Source organism: Orbicella franksi, chromosome 1, assembly GCF_964199315.1.
Source record: "Orbicella franksi chromosome 1, jaOrbFran1.1, whole genome shotgun sequence".
Taxonomy (NCBI): domain Eukaryota; kingdom Metazoa; phylum Cnidaria; class Anthozoa; order Scleractinia; family Merulinidae; genus Orbicella; species Orbicella franksi.
Genome location: NC_138145.1, coordinates 2,874,442 through 2,889,441, shown reverse-complemented (window position 1 = coordinate 2,889,441; position 15,000 = coordinate 2,874,442). Strand labels below are relative to the sequence as shown.

At 37.7% G+C, this 15,000-nt stretch overlaps 2 protein-coding genes across 2 annotated transcripts; both read right to left on the bottom strand.

Annotated features, from left to right (window-relative positions):
- Positions 1 to 2,006: 2,006 nt before the first annotated feature.
- On the bottom strand, positions 2,007 to 6,050 carry LOC145485290 (actin-related protein 2/3 complex subunit 5-like). Its single transcript, XM_081463978.1, has 4 exons — positions 5,731 to 6,050; positions 4,611 to 4,683; positions 3,755 to 3,931; positions 2,007 to 3,238 (listed from the first exon to the last, which is right to left on the bottom strand). Exons 1-4 carry the CDS (start codon positions 5,868 to 5,870, stop codon positions 3,176 to 3,178), a joined length of 453 nt encoding a protein of 150 aa, XP_081320104.1. The 5' UTR covers positions 5,871 to 6,050; the 3' UTR covers positions 2,007 to 3,175.
- Positions 6,051 to 6,575: 525 nt separating this feature from the next.
- On the bottom strand, positions 6,576 to 11,674 carry LOC145482556 (fibrinogen C domain-containing protein 1-like). The gene is made up of 3 exons (XM_081461149.1): positions 11,262 to 11,674; positions 10,747 to 11,127; positions 6,576 to 9,522 (listed from the first exon to the last, which is right to left on the bottom strand). Exons 1-3 carry the CDS (start codon positions 11,509 to 11,511, stop codon positions 9,287 to 9,289), a joined length of 867 nt encoding a protein of 288 aa, XP_081317275.1. The 5' UTR covers positions 11,512 to 11,674; the 3' UTR covers positions 6,576 to 9,286.
- Between the last annotated feature and the right edge of the window lie 3,326 nt (positions 11,675 to 15,000).

The following is a 15,000-nucleotide window of genomic DNA, read 5'->3' as shown; positions in this document are numbered from 1 at the left end:
ATCTATGGTGAGTTCTATTTCAATGGAATTACCTTAAGGGCCCATTAACCGATATCATGCACGAGAGCTGTGTGTTGCGAAGGAGGTGAAATTTTGCTGATCGGGGGGCACTTCAAGTTTCTTAAAATGCTAACGGAATGCTGTTTTTCATTAAATCTAGCTTTTTTCCGCAAGTTATGATTCTAGCCATCTTTGAAACATAGTTATTTTTTTAGTAATATATTTTTAAATTTATTTATTTATTTACTACATTACACTACTTACAAAAAAAAAATACAGTACCCTATTTACACTACTTACAACCCAATACTACATGTAAGATAATACAAAAATAGTGTAGTCGAACACAAAACCCTAAAATATAAAATATAGTACGTTATTACAAAAAAAAAAACATAGCTATGCATTCCTTTTGTAAACTCATGCTTTTTTCAGAAAATTTCGAACCTTTAAGAAATGAAACCATGCCAACGCACAGCAAAATAAAGATTAAAATAAAAACATTAAATTGATAAAAAAAATACATATATATGCTTGGGAGCCTTTACATTTTTTCAGAATTAGTCACATGGCCATGGGCATGGCCTGATACGTTGTCCTCACTGGCGTTATTGATCTTGAAAAAGATCAGACATGAAATAACTCTGAACTAACTACAAAGGACGAGGTTACAAAGAATAAATTTTCTTAGCAATGGCCCAAAAAGATTAGTTAATGACCTAAACCATACTAAATCAAATTAAAGCTTAGAGACTGGCTATCACATACCAAGAATTTTGAAATATATGAATTGTTGAATTTTTCACTACCTTTAAATGTGAGCGTCAAATCATATCTTTTGGGTCCCCTTTGAAAGCTGCTAGTCATTTACAGTTACATTTAATCTTTCTTTAAACACGGTTTAAAAATTTGTCAGTTTAAAAACCTAATATATATACTTAATTCCTAATGTCTAATATAATGGGAATAATTAAATAAGAAAGCTGCTTTCCTTGAATGCTGTGCCTTAGACATCTCCTTTGAGTAGGTGTTTTAATTGTCCCAGGGACTCGGATTCCCTAGGTCAAAGGAAATTTGTTTGTCTGCCTTCAGATTTGGCTGAGTAGCTAGTTTTTGACATATAAAGAACGAAACAGTGTCTGCAAATTTTTTTTTTGAATGTTTTTTCTCCGAGGGGGATTTTTCTACAATCACTCCATATTTTTTTAATCCTATTTTGAAAATGTTCTGTAAGTACTTTTCACTGAAATTGAGCATGGCAAATCACGGACACATTTTTTGAGCACTTTGGGTCTGGAAACTGAAGGACAAATTAAAGAGGCAAAAAACAAAATCCTCTTTGATTTGTAGTTTTCAAAAAGTGATTGAACCCACCACCCCTTTACCACCCTCTGTATGCAGTAACTTTAATCTGGTGAAAAGTAAACAAATCACATGTATCTGCAAACCCTTTTAATTCCCAGTAACCAGACATATACTTCTCCAAAACATGCAAATTAGCACATCTCATGTTACATTCTGAAAGTCGGCTCAGTACGAGTTGCATAAATTTGGAAGTTTCACTTATTATTATTCTTATCCCACTCATTCAAGCTGAAAATTCTCATAGCCATGACAAAGATCAACAGAGATCCATGCTGTCTTGGATTAGTTTGTGGTTATCACTGCAGCTACCTCAGGACAGATTTTTTCAGGTTCAATGAACATTTTTAGCTACTAACATTTATTAGTTCTTATTGTCCCTCGGCAAGTGATAAACTTTTCATAAGCATGACAATCAAAACAACACGTCACCAGATCAAGCAGAGGCTTGTTAGGGAGAAAAGTTTGTAAATTCAGCAAGAAAGAATATCATCTGCAAATAAGGTTGGGAAGCTTCAACATCACAATGACAATAAAGAATTACACAACACCTGAGTCACATATTCTATAGTCCATAATTGTAGAGATGTTTTGAGGACCTTGTATTCAATACCATAAATCTTCAAATTAGCAACCCCCCCCCCTTGAATAAGCGCCCCCTTCGAATAAGCGCCCCTCTTATCAGCCAAAGTTCAAAATAAGCACCCCCCTCGAATAAGCGTCCCCCTTCCCTCCCCCCATTTTGTGGACGAGTACTGAAACAACAAAGGATGTAAAGTTTTTGTCACGTAGTATTATATTTTGTGCATTATTTCAGTTTGTGAACAGGTTAAGTACCAACAGTGCCGTGATTTAAACTTTAGGATCAGCTTTTTATGTCGATAAACAGCTTATGTTGTTGTTTACACACACGATGTATTAAAAAACATGATCATGTCAGGCCACAATTTGGGAAAAATTGAATAAGCGTCCCCCTCGAGTAAGCGCCCCCCTCAAATAAGCACCCCCCCCCCCCGTCTTCTCCTAAATTTGAAATAAGCACCCCGAGTGCTAATTTGAGGATTTACAGTATCTGAAATTTGAGCTGAACAATGTTTTAAAACTGTAACTTGTAATGCATGAGACATTTCATGTAGATCTCTATAGTGCTACAACTCCAGTATAGGAATATTCAGCTTGATCACAGGAGGAAGAAAATAGAGAGAGACTTTATACACCTGTATTTCACACTAAAAAGTACAGTTCAAGAGTTCCACATTCAAATGAAACAATACCAGTCAGATTTATCAAAAGTTTATTTTCAAAGCTAGGTATTGAGTCTTGTTCCTAAAAAAGGAATGGTTCATTTTACAAAAATAGACTCAACAAGTAGTCAAGTAATGTTCAAATAATTAACACCATACAGTCAATGCTTTGACATTTCCATCATTTAAAAGAACTCTGGATTACTTTTTTACTTAGTTCACAATCATGATAACATTAAGAATTTGATGCTTAAAATGAGGAAAGGAAAATTACGAAATTCACCATCTAACAATACCTTGGCATCCATTCTTACCAGCCAACATTTGAATTCCCTTCAAATGGTAAATCTGGAAATAACAATTTCATGAACTTCCCACTTTGGATGGTATTTAGTTAACAGGTGTTTACAAGTGAATTTTTTCCATGCTTAGATTATGTGAGAAATAATCAGGATAGATTAGGAAGAATGATGAAAGAAATATAAACTTAAAATTGCTTTTATTGTGGGCAATCTTCTACCCATGAGAAATTGCCTTAGTTTTGATTTATCCACAAAATGCTTGACCATCTACAAAGTTTTTCGGTCAGTTAGAACACGGACAATACTACCAAGACCAGCAGAGGCTAGGACCTGAAATGAAGCAATGCAAGGAAGTCAAGAATGTTCTGTTGCTAGCTGAATTGTACAGGAAAAGAACACTTTGAAAGTTTCTTCTGACAAAACTAAAGTAAATATCTGGCTTTCCACCTGAAAGAGTCAGTCAGTCACTCCGCAAAAAATCAATTTGGCTTTACATTAATGTTTGTACAGTTTCATGATTGCATATAATGGTTAAAGACTACTGCAAAAAGTGTAAAGAGAAAACAAAAATTACTTAGGAATATTTTATAGAAGAAGGCAGCATTAATGGTCTATTCTCAGTTAAACTACAGGCCAAGACTCTTGTTTGACATCTGTGCCCAGTTCATCACTGGCTACTTACAAAATACCCCTTGTACATTTATACAACAACATCTATGCGGCAGCATGATATACCCTCCTGAAGCTGTACTGATGTGTTACCTCTGGTTCCACACAAGTTTCTCAAAAGAGTGTTGTAACCACATCATGACATGATGAAAAATGAGATAACAAAACTATGCTGACCTTCTCATGCCATGTAAGGAGAGTGGCACTTGATCCCTCAGTTGGCTCTGCAAACCCTCGATAGATGTACTTCATTAACACATCCTGCTCATTTTTGTCTAGGGTTTTAACAGCTTTCTCCACTTCAGCCGACTTAACAGCGGTTAGAACACGCAAAACTACTGCGAATGCTTTGTCCTGTAAAATACATTTTGCAAATCATCACTTGTTAATGCTCCAGATGAAGTTATACTTCAGTTTTTCCTGTGTATAACTATTTACATCATTGTGATTGTTAGTGTGGAAAACAGAAGACAAGCAGGGTATTGGTACACATACAAATACACATGGGTATTTTCAAGCCCATGCACTGCTGTCATTACTACATAGATTATGCTTTAAATATTTAAAAACCAAAACACACGTTGTAGTTACTGTTTGGAATAAAAATTAACACTTAATGATTGGTCCCCAGGGGAACAGTGAATTTTGTTTCCAGAGAATCTCAATGTTTCCCAAGACAAAGTCGAGGGAAACATTGAGATTCAAGGGAAACAAAATTCATTGTTCCCCAAGAGACCAGTCATTAAGTGATTTGTTTTATAGCAAAACAAATGGGTTAAACCCGTGGAAAACAAATAATCACTTTATTGACAAATGACGTGCAACAGCAGTCAACATTTTGCGGGTAACAGTGAACTGTTTCCTGTTTGACGTCATAGTTTTTGCAGTGTTGCCCACTCATGGCATTTGGCAGGAGACAGTTTCATTGTTAGATGTCATGTGACCATGAACTAGCCAATGAACGGGTGTGCTGTAGCGGGAAAATTGCCAGCTAAATAACAATATACATTACAGTGATTGTTTTGTATTTTACCTTTGTTGCTTGGTTTTTAGACAGAATAGGTGCATTGGTCAAGGCAGCTTTCAATGCTTCTGCATTTTTCTTCCTAGATTAATGTTAAAGACAAATTTGACAGTTTTCCTAAAAAAAAAAGGGAGTACTACTCAACAATGGAACTTCTTTAATACAGACACCAAAAGGGCAGAAATGCTTTATGTATTAGGGAGGTATCCGTGGTGTAGACGTGGAGATCTACTGGTATATTAATTCTGGTTTCCACAGGGCCAAGTAAACTGTACCCAAATTACACCCAACATTCCCATCATGCCTATATTAATTGTGGTGGCCACTGTATTTTCTATGGTATGGTGTAAAACAGTTATGCAACACTTTCGTGTGGTATACTTGGAATATCCCACTTGTCCCTTGTATTTTCTTGGCGTAAAAACACTGAGAAAATACAAGTTACTCGTGGGATATTCCATGGTACACCATTCAAAAGGGAGTGTGTTTAAAACACAAAATGCTGAAGTGACAAGATGGTGCTACGGTTAGCCAAAGTAGCACTCCGCTTAGCCCAGCTATCACTGAGTCGACAGTGGCTTGCTCTGAATAATTGCAATGGTTAACCCATATCCCACATTGACTCTTACCCATAGTGTCATTTTGTCATTCCGCCATTTTGTGTTTTAACTGTGCATCCCTTGAAAGCGTAGCATAACTAGATTATAGTAAAAAAACGTTAAATGTAGTTATTTACAATTTAACACACTAGGCTAGCATAATGTTAAAAGCCACCAAAAAGAAACCTGCAAGAGACAACCCTATCACAACACCTCACTTGGTCTCACGTGTCCTGTATACCCCGCTACTCTTGCCTCTTTCTCTAAAAATTATCAACTTAAGCTCAAATTGACCTGCCAGAAGGATTTCCATGAGATGCTAAGATAGACACTATCTTAGACAGAGATTTACAGGGGTTACTGTACAGGGAGAAGAGATAATTAAAAGTTTACATGCTTTCAAACAACGCTAGAACTATCCGAAAAAAAACTTCCTTGTTAGAATTTTATCGAAAGCTAGGTGTTTTGTCTTGACTCAGCTGTTAAGCTAAAAAGTGTGGACTAGAAGCTACGTTTGACTCAAAGGATACTGCATTAATAAGTTGTTAACTTCTGCTTCATCAGGTCCGCTCTGTCCTGAATCTTCGTCTCCATCGTCCTGGAATTTGTTTTCATCGAGCTCATCCACATCTACTCCTCTAAATTTCGTCGACTGGCTAGCTTTGGACATATCAAAACAAGATTTTCCACACAAAATATTAATTCTTCCAAGCCCTGATGTACGGAAACAACTCACTTTCACTCCCTTCCTCTTCCCATGAGTCTAAGGGAGCAAAGTTAAGGATCCAATCTCGCGCGGCCCGTGTTGACAGAAAATATATGTCCGCAATGATTATGTGTCCACATACGGCTTACTTTTGAATTCTACCTGTTTTTTTTCTGTTGTTTGTTTTTTTTTCTTCGCAGTTCTGACGTAGACTGTACTCATTATCTTACCTCAGAAATAATCTACATTGAATAGATTTTCGCACTAGTGTTTCTCCGTACAGAAGCTAATTATGTAAATAGCGCATTTAACGAGGGTGTCTGCTAAATATATGTATGGGTTATTGACCAAGTGTGAGGTCAAGATGGCTGGATATTGGCCAAGTTCTTTTTTTGCGAGTTTATGGACCGAGACGGAGTCGAGGTCCATAAACTCGCAAAAAAAGAACGAGGCCAATATCCAGCCATCTTGACCGAACAAGCTTAGTCAATAAAGGATTTATTATATGGCTTTCGGGGAAATTTTTCTTGCGGGACACGGCGGGTAGTCCCGAGCGGGCAAGATAGCTCCATCTTGCCCGCTCGGGTAGCCAATCGCAGCGCAGGATTTGATTCATCTTGCCCGCTCGCGGAGCTTGCCATATAATAAATTCGCGAAATGCACGTTTGCCTGTACTCGACAGCCGAAAAAAAAAAGATATTGAAAATCACAAAATTGATGAGTTGCATGAATTTTCGAATGATTTAAACCGCGATTAAAATTTTTAGACGTGAAACGGACCGGAGAATTGAGGAGAATTGGAACGATACGTTTCGATATTATTCTTACGGTACTGTAAATAAATATGGACATGGCGAAGTGACAGTACACAGAGCTGCGAGTTCTGCAATCACTGATATCGCCTTGGAAAGGGCAAAAATGAATAAATCATTACAACAAGGGCGGGGTATTCGTATTTGGTCACCCAGCCAAATATGAACCCCACCGAACAGAGCCTAACTTTGTTGACGAGACGCGGCAGACGCGGTGCTGTCCTTGTGGTATAGTGGTTCCACACAGAACATAGTTTCTTTTTATTTCTAAGATCTCTCCCAAGATGACAAAGAAAGAAAGAAAAATTAAATTTCGAAGCCCGCACCTGGGATTAACACCCCAGAACCTACGATCGTAAATGCCTAACGATATATAGATACACAACTGTGCCGAAAGCCTCTTCTTAACCACGTGAGGCAACGGATGGGCTAAGCCGAAGACGAAGAACCGTCAGAAAGGAAATGCAAACAGTGGAAAATCACTGATATTGGCAGGGAATTATAAAATAAATAACGAAAAAATAGGGGGGAAAATGAGAACCTGCAGTACAGGGATTTCCTTGATTTGGTGATCGAATAAGAAGCGTTACTTTCTTTGTGATAAGGTCTCAGACAAGGATCACCGATATCTTCATGAATGTTTTCAACGGTGTCACTCATATCTCCTCATGTGTTCTCATACCGATAAGTTTTGAACCATTTCTTCACCATGCCAGTGGGCTTTAACCTCATTTTTCGCCTCTTTAGCTCGATATATAAATGATATATAAACTACGGACTAAACACTCAGTCCATTGGCATCAAGAGAGTGCAGAATGCAGAATGCAGATTGCAGATTGCAGATTGTTTCGTGCCAGGCTACCCACCCTACTGAACAGAAGATACTGTACATGTTTTACAATGTCCAAAGTCAAGGACAAGTTGAGTTTTCTCTTTACATAGTTCAGAATCATATTGCAAATTACAATATTCACATTTCTGGCTATTTGTACCCAATTTTAATATTACTACTATTGGAAAACACTTACGTAGACACCTCGGTCTTAAGTGTTAATTATGGCGCAGGCCTTCCCAGCAAATTGAGGTCGCGATCGGCTACCTGCATAAACATTTTGAAAGCCAACACACGCCAGGAGGTCAGTCTGCAGATTGTACTGGATGGGGGATGCCGGAAATTCAATCTCTGTAATAATTAAAAGACTTTTGTAATAGGCTCCTGTCTAAGATCGTTCTAAAAATCAATACATTTTTGCTAACGATTGCATGTTACAAATCTAGCAGCCGCGGTAAAGATTAAAGGGTTGGGGCGAGACCTAATCCCTTCTAGTCTGAAAAGTCTCGCCTCATAATCCCCGCTTCATTTCCAGAGAAAAACAGCATGGCAGCAGTCTAATTGTATGATCATTTCATTAATAAATGTCAGTTCGGCATTAAAGCGAAATTTAGAAATCATTTCTGATGGTTTTCTGAATTTCCCAAAATTATTGCACCACCATTTGTAACATTACTGCTTATCGGTAAATTTTTTTAATGACGAGCTTAGAAAATAAACGGTGCCAATCATTTTATTTCCTGACAATAGTGGCTGGTAACCGGGATACAGGAGCCAATCAGAAAGCTAGAAATGCGTATTCCGAGGCTTAGAATTTAATTTTTGAGATGACATAGACTTAGACAAGCATAATTTAATCTTTACTCGATTCTTAAATGGTGGGCTCTTAATGAGCACGATGGCATGTACTGAGGTAGAGATGCATCACGTTTAATCTGAGAGTTTGCTCCTTGAAGATCGAAGTAAAGCTTGCCTTCTCTCATCTCTCATCATTGACACTTTCTGTTGAAAAATTGCTCCTTAGTAGACGTCCTAACTTTTCCAACGTTCGTGTACATCCGACTAAAATGTAGACAATGCTTCGAAAGAACGTGGAAGAAACCTAAGCTATTTACGGCATTATAAATAACACGTCTCAGCCGAATGGAAGGGTATGTTGTAGTGCACGGTTAGTGCACGGAAGTACGGTTTCCGAGAGTCTTACGACAATCGCTGCACGTCAGTGTAAAGTCCAGAAATAAATATCTCTATAATCTCAGTAACATAATTAGAATCGATATCTTAAATTTCTAAAAGCATGCGAGTCAAGATCACCTCTCAAAAGACACTACAAGTTGCTTGATTATTCTTTGGTTAACTTGATATTAGTGACCCCCAAAGGTCTCTAGCTGGACACGCTTCCCGCTTAAAACCTCTGTAACAATTATGTAGATTAAAACAAAAGCTCCGCGATGGTATCCGGCAGCAAAGCTTTAATATTAATCCTATTCTTTTTATCTGACTAATTAATTATATATTTTGTTTCAAGGGGATTGTTACTTTTATTTCATTATTAATAGTTTCCTCTATATTACTTAGAATGATCCGATTTCCGAGATTAATAGCTACTCGAGGCTTAGGTCGCATGATAACATGTGATCTCTTTAATCACCAGCATTTTGAAACTGTTCCAATTCTTACTTCCGTTCAACAAGTCAGAAGCAAGTTGGTCTTATTTTCATGGTCACCGTCTTCAGTTAGTAGTAATATCCCCGCCATGTTTTCCACACACACCCATGAGCGTACGCGTTGTTAACTCGGCCAGTGTAATGCCCCTGAAAGTAAATTCCATTCAAGTTGGAGTCATGGCACGTTCTGTACCACCAAGCAGCTCTGTGCTCACCAGCGCAATCCTTTCCCCAAACGTCATTATCTCTGTCCTTTGTCGAGAACGCCATCCCGTTACCCTTGGATAATGAATCACCCGCTGTACCTAAAAGGAAAGAGGTTAAACACACCACACCTGGATTACATCAAAGGAGCGTTCTAAACTCCGCACCCCAATTGATTAAAAGCCGAGTTACGGATATTTAACAATTATTCCCCGACCGCGTGTTGGATATGAGTTGGCTATAATCATCTCATATCCAACAAGCGCGAGTCGAACAATTGTTTGATTAAAAACGCCTCCAAAATATAGAAAACTAAACTAAAAAAACGCGCCAAAAAGGTAGAAAATCGTGCGTACGCTTACCATATTTGTTAAACATAGTATAATGGCTCATAACCCATAATGGCTAAGCCAATGCAAACTCTCGAATTGCATTATCCAATGATCCAGTTATTAATAATCCTAGATATAACACTGTAACATACGGAAACCATTCTTCACATTCCCTATCTTAGGCCTACGCTATGAGGCGCAAGTGCGATATAGTTTGACTGGTTACTGATGGCTGCAAGGGCTGTTCGCTCTGCTCATCATAATTAAATATAATTTTTATCATTTTATATAATATTGATATAATTATATATCACATTTTTAGCCATTATTACCGAATCATCAGCAGATTATCAGATCAGTCAGCTATTGTTGGTTTTTAGATTAATATAATTCATTAGTGTTAGATTGTATATTATTGTTAGGCATTTTAAATAGTTTTAATACGGACATTTTTTTTTTTCAAATTGTTTCTTTTTCCCTCTATTTATTTTGTGTCCCCAAATTAGTATGGGACTTCCCCAGGCTACAAGGCATTGACACGTTAATAAAATTTCTATCTATAAAAGTTGTAGCCAAGGTTTTAATTGTTGCAGTTACATTTTTCACTACCAAATAAAGAAAAATTGACGGGAAATTAAAAAATAAATATAACGAAGTTGACACACTCTAATTTCGTTGATAATTGAAACACAAAACTGCCTCTACGTACCTATAGGTTGTATCATGTCAAAGCAAAACTTTCGAAAAAGGAAGGAAGAAAAGGTCCTAACGGAAGATTTGTCTATCTATAACGTCATTCCATGTCATAAGCATCGCTTTACGTGATGGCAGCTAAAACACATTTATGACTAAAGTTTATTTGCATTGCAAGAAGTCAATCAATCTACTCACTGAACGGTGGTTACCCATTTCTCTCCGTAAAACATTTAAGTAGAAATAATTTTCTGTAGCCAGCTTGCTGAAACAAGGTCATCTTTAGTGACTTAAACTTACCAGAATAAGCTCCCAAGTTGAGCTCATAGTTTTTGCTCTCATTTTCCACTTTGAACAGATCGTAACCTGCATAAGCCTTGGCTAAGTTAAAATCTTCCAAATCCACACGAAGTTCATTGACAGTTTGATTTGTCAGGCGATGGATTTTGTCCAAACCCAACCAAAACTCTCCATCCATGAGTCCAAATCCTTTCTTATAATTATCCCAGCCGAGGTAGAAATCTACTGCTCCATTCAGTCTCTTTTGAAACACCGTCCACCCTCCCCCACTGATAGAGTGATCACAGTAAACATCAAACGCGTCACCGTCATCAAGGCGTATGGTGTAAACTCCACTGGTTTTGTTTCTTGATTTGTAAACCTCTGCACAATTCCTTGGAACTAGAGGCAAAAATGTGTATATCAAAGCTAAATGCTTATCTGAGAACCTTTGAAATCTCTTCTTTCAATGCGACGCTCTACCGACCTCGTTACAAAGCAGATATATTATAATTATCTATTTGTTTGTGCTTTACCTCGCTTCGATGGACATTCACCGCTGCAAACTGCATCAAGTTTAGCCTCCATAACATCCAATTTCTTTCCCATTTCTTTTACCAGACTAACAAGCTCAGTAAACTCTTGAGGGGATGGTCGGTCGTGGCATATCTGCTGCACGACACAACTTCCAGCGTTTTTTTGGTCTGTGCTAGGGTGGGAGGATCCGAAATCACGATTAAAAACAATAGTTACAAACACGAAGAATAATACGTTTGTAGAAATCATCGCTAGTGCGCCCTTTGGTTGAATAAGCGTTTACAGAAAGATGTCTTCACGTACAGTTGTCCTGATCCACGTTCTGCGACCATAACGTCACGTTCAACACTTTAAGTGTCGTTATATCGTGATCATATTACCTTCTGAAGGCCTTAACGAGGAAAATCGTGAAAGCCCTAACCTGTCCTTCATAACGCAAAGCAAACACTGACATGGAAACTGACATCTCGTTTTCCCTTAAGCCTGCTGTCTCAACAACTTCTGCTTAGTATTTGACCTGCTGCAAATGGTCAATCATTTTTATGCATATGCTTACTACTGCACTACTAAATTTCACAATTTGCGGAATATGTAAAGCTTGGCAGATTTAATATGGAAACATCAGAGTATTGGGTAACAGAAGCTAACAGATAGAGTGATTCAAATGGTCACGGCTAATAAAAGGTGAAATAAAATATTTTATGGTTACAGAGGTTATGGGATTGCTTGCTTCAACTCTTAGATCTTAACGGGTAACAACGCTTTCTGCTTTGTTCTGATAGATGTCATAGAATAAACAGCAAAAACCTAACCAACAAGGGGCCAAAAATATGTAAAAATATGTACTTCCCCTATTCCCCATAACAGACAATAAATCAACTTGTCACTTGTTAATAGGGGAACTGACTGCTGCACTGAATATCAGATTGCAGTGCTGCGAGCAACAGACCCCGTTTATTGAGACCAACATATACATGTGTGAGGTTATGTCATTGTAAGATGCAGATAATAATGACGTGCCTGTTTCCCGTCAGGTAAAACCTCCCTTTTGGAGGAAGCCTGAATCCTCCCGAATGCAAAGTCAGGCACTTAACAAGAATCTCGAGGGACAACAACTGTAAGATAACAAAATAAATCAAATTGACGTTAAATAAAACATTTCGAAACGAAAGCAAGGTGGTAGTCAGCATAGAATGGCTTGACTAATGAAAATTCGGCCCTTTTACAATTTAAAAATTGTCAGTGCGTCAACAAAGACCCTGAAAACAGCGATTTGCTACTGTTTTTCGAGCCACAACAAATAACAATTTTAGCTTACTGGACGTTTTGATAAAGTCCTCTATGATATAAGCCAGTTTGCATCTTAACTTGTAGCTTAATGTCCATGAAAGCACTTGAATTTCCGATTGCACAATATGAGGGAAATGGCTTCCTTCCTAAATGATTCATTTCCAAACGCATAAAAAACAGGATTAAGTATTGAACTTGAATAACACAAACATTCAGTGAGAGGTCTTAACCACATTCCGCCTTGCCCTGGATGGATGTAAGACTGTATCAAATCCAACATTGTTATGGGACCCCAGCTAACGACAAAACTAAACACAAGCATTACAAGGATTAATAAGGTCTTAAGCTTCGATTTGACAACTGAACGGTTCAGCATTGAATGTTTTGCCCTGTTTGACAAGAAACAAAAAACTCTAGTATAAGAAATTATCATGATACAAAGAGGCACTAAGAATCCACATACGAAGTAAATAGTGAACGCAATCTGGCTTCGCAATGATCCATGTGGCCCAGCAATGCAATGTGCTCTATGCGACTTGAGGGTAAAGACCCTGTGAGGGGCCTTCGTGTTCGTTATATTATCAGTTGTTGAGTTATTTCCATATCCCGTGAACTGACGCATTAATCTTCTGCTTGTTGCACTGTAGACAAAACCTGCTGAAATTGAAACTGCATAGATCCATATGAGAATAATCGCCTTCTTTCGATGACAATACCGAGTTTTGAAGCTTTGCAATGGGTGAACGATGTTTTTGCCACGATCCATCGCAATACCAGCCAAAAGGGCGAATAGAACAGTTTCACAGGTGTACTGAAAGAACACAACGGCTTTACAATGAGGGGGTGAAATGGCACCATCATTAACTTCCTCGACAATCCTCTTATAGATTCCAAGTATTCTGAATACAAAGTCCGCTAAAGCCAAGTTGAAGATGAAGAATTTGGAGAGTGTTTTCCGATCTTTCTTCTTTATCATCACAGTGCAGACCAACAGATTAGATACAATACCAGCGAACAATAAAATGTTACGAATCACATTTAAAACTGTATTGAATGTTGCCATGTCTTTGGAAAATCTTTCGAATTCCTTCAACTCCTTAGCCATCTTTCACCAAACAACTTTCGTCTGACTTTGTCTACGAAAATACTGTGTCCAGGGAAAAGGGCTTCATTTGCAATGTGCTCGTACCTACGTGCAAAAACATTGCGCAAGGAAAACAACAAATTGGAGTAACGGGATTTATATTTTTTCACCTGCAATGGCTTTGTTTTCATGTCGAACGCAAACATTTTACGAAACAATGACCAGCTTTCAAATGATGTAAATTGCACGAACATTGGACTTACACATGCAGTTACTGAAATTCTCTGTGTAGAATTTATGTATCATCATATTAACTTAATTTTAGCTTCAGGCTCAAATTAGGTCGGAGAAGAGTGACACTTCTTTAGCTACCTAACCTGGCAGTTTATATTTTTTTTAATAAATATAAAATCGGGAAACTGATCCTTAAAGCAGGGAGAGGCGATGAAGACAGAAATCAAATAAAGAAATAAAGTCAAAATATATTTGCTTGATATTTCGGTTAAATAAACTAAACCTACTTCAGCGGCAAGAAGAAAAAACTTCTTTCAAGATTTTTTCTTCTAGCCCCTGAGGAAAGTTTGTTTTCCAAACCGGAATATCGGGAAAATATATGTTGCAGTATATTTCTTTATTTGATCTGTGTCTTCATCTCTTCTCCCCACCGTAAAGATCAGTTTAACGATTTTATTCATTATTTCAACATTTGTCCAAGTCTTAATAGATCCGGCGCTCTTCACTGGTTTGTCGGTGTGGTTTTGCTGTTAACTTTATTATTTTCAATCCTGAAAAATATGGAAGTGTAGCCATTATGTATCTAGTGTGAGATCAGTATGAATTACTACATGCTGATCTGTTTACAAGTTTACCGACAAATAAATGTTTATCTTCTCCGTGAAACGCAGGCGACAAAGTTAACCATATTTATACACTTTTCAAGCTACATTTACAGCAACAGTTGTAGGGGGATTCCATGTAAAGAATAAATTTCTCAATAGTAAAACATTGCAAGGAAGAAAATCAGCGAAATTGTTTAGTAAACTGTTCATCTTAGCGATTCATATTCCAAATTTGGGTCATACAGGCAGCCAATGAGAATGCTCTTTTTTGTTACAGGCTAGTGTGACAAGTCCCTCCAAAATAATAACCTTTAATTACACCGAGCGCAGCCAAGTCCGTACAAAAACGACCGAGGACCAATATTCCCTAGTGCGGCTAGAATAAGCTAGGTTAGTAACTATATTGTTTATCATATAGCAAAAATTTAAAAAAAAAGCAAGGCTTATGGCCGTCTCCATGGAAACGGTCCATTTGGCAAAATACGGAACCATAAATAACCAATCAGAATGCTCGGATTTACCTCA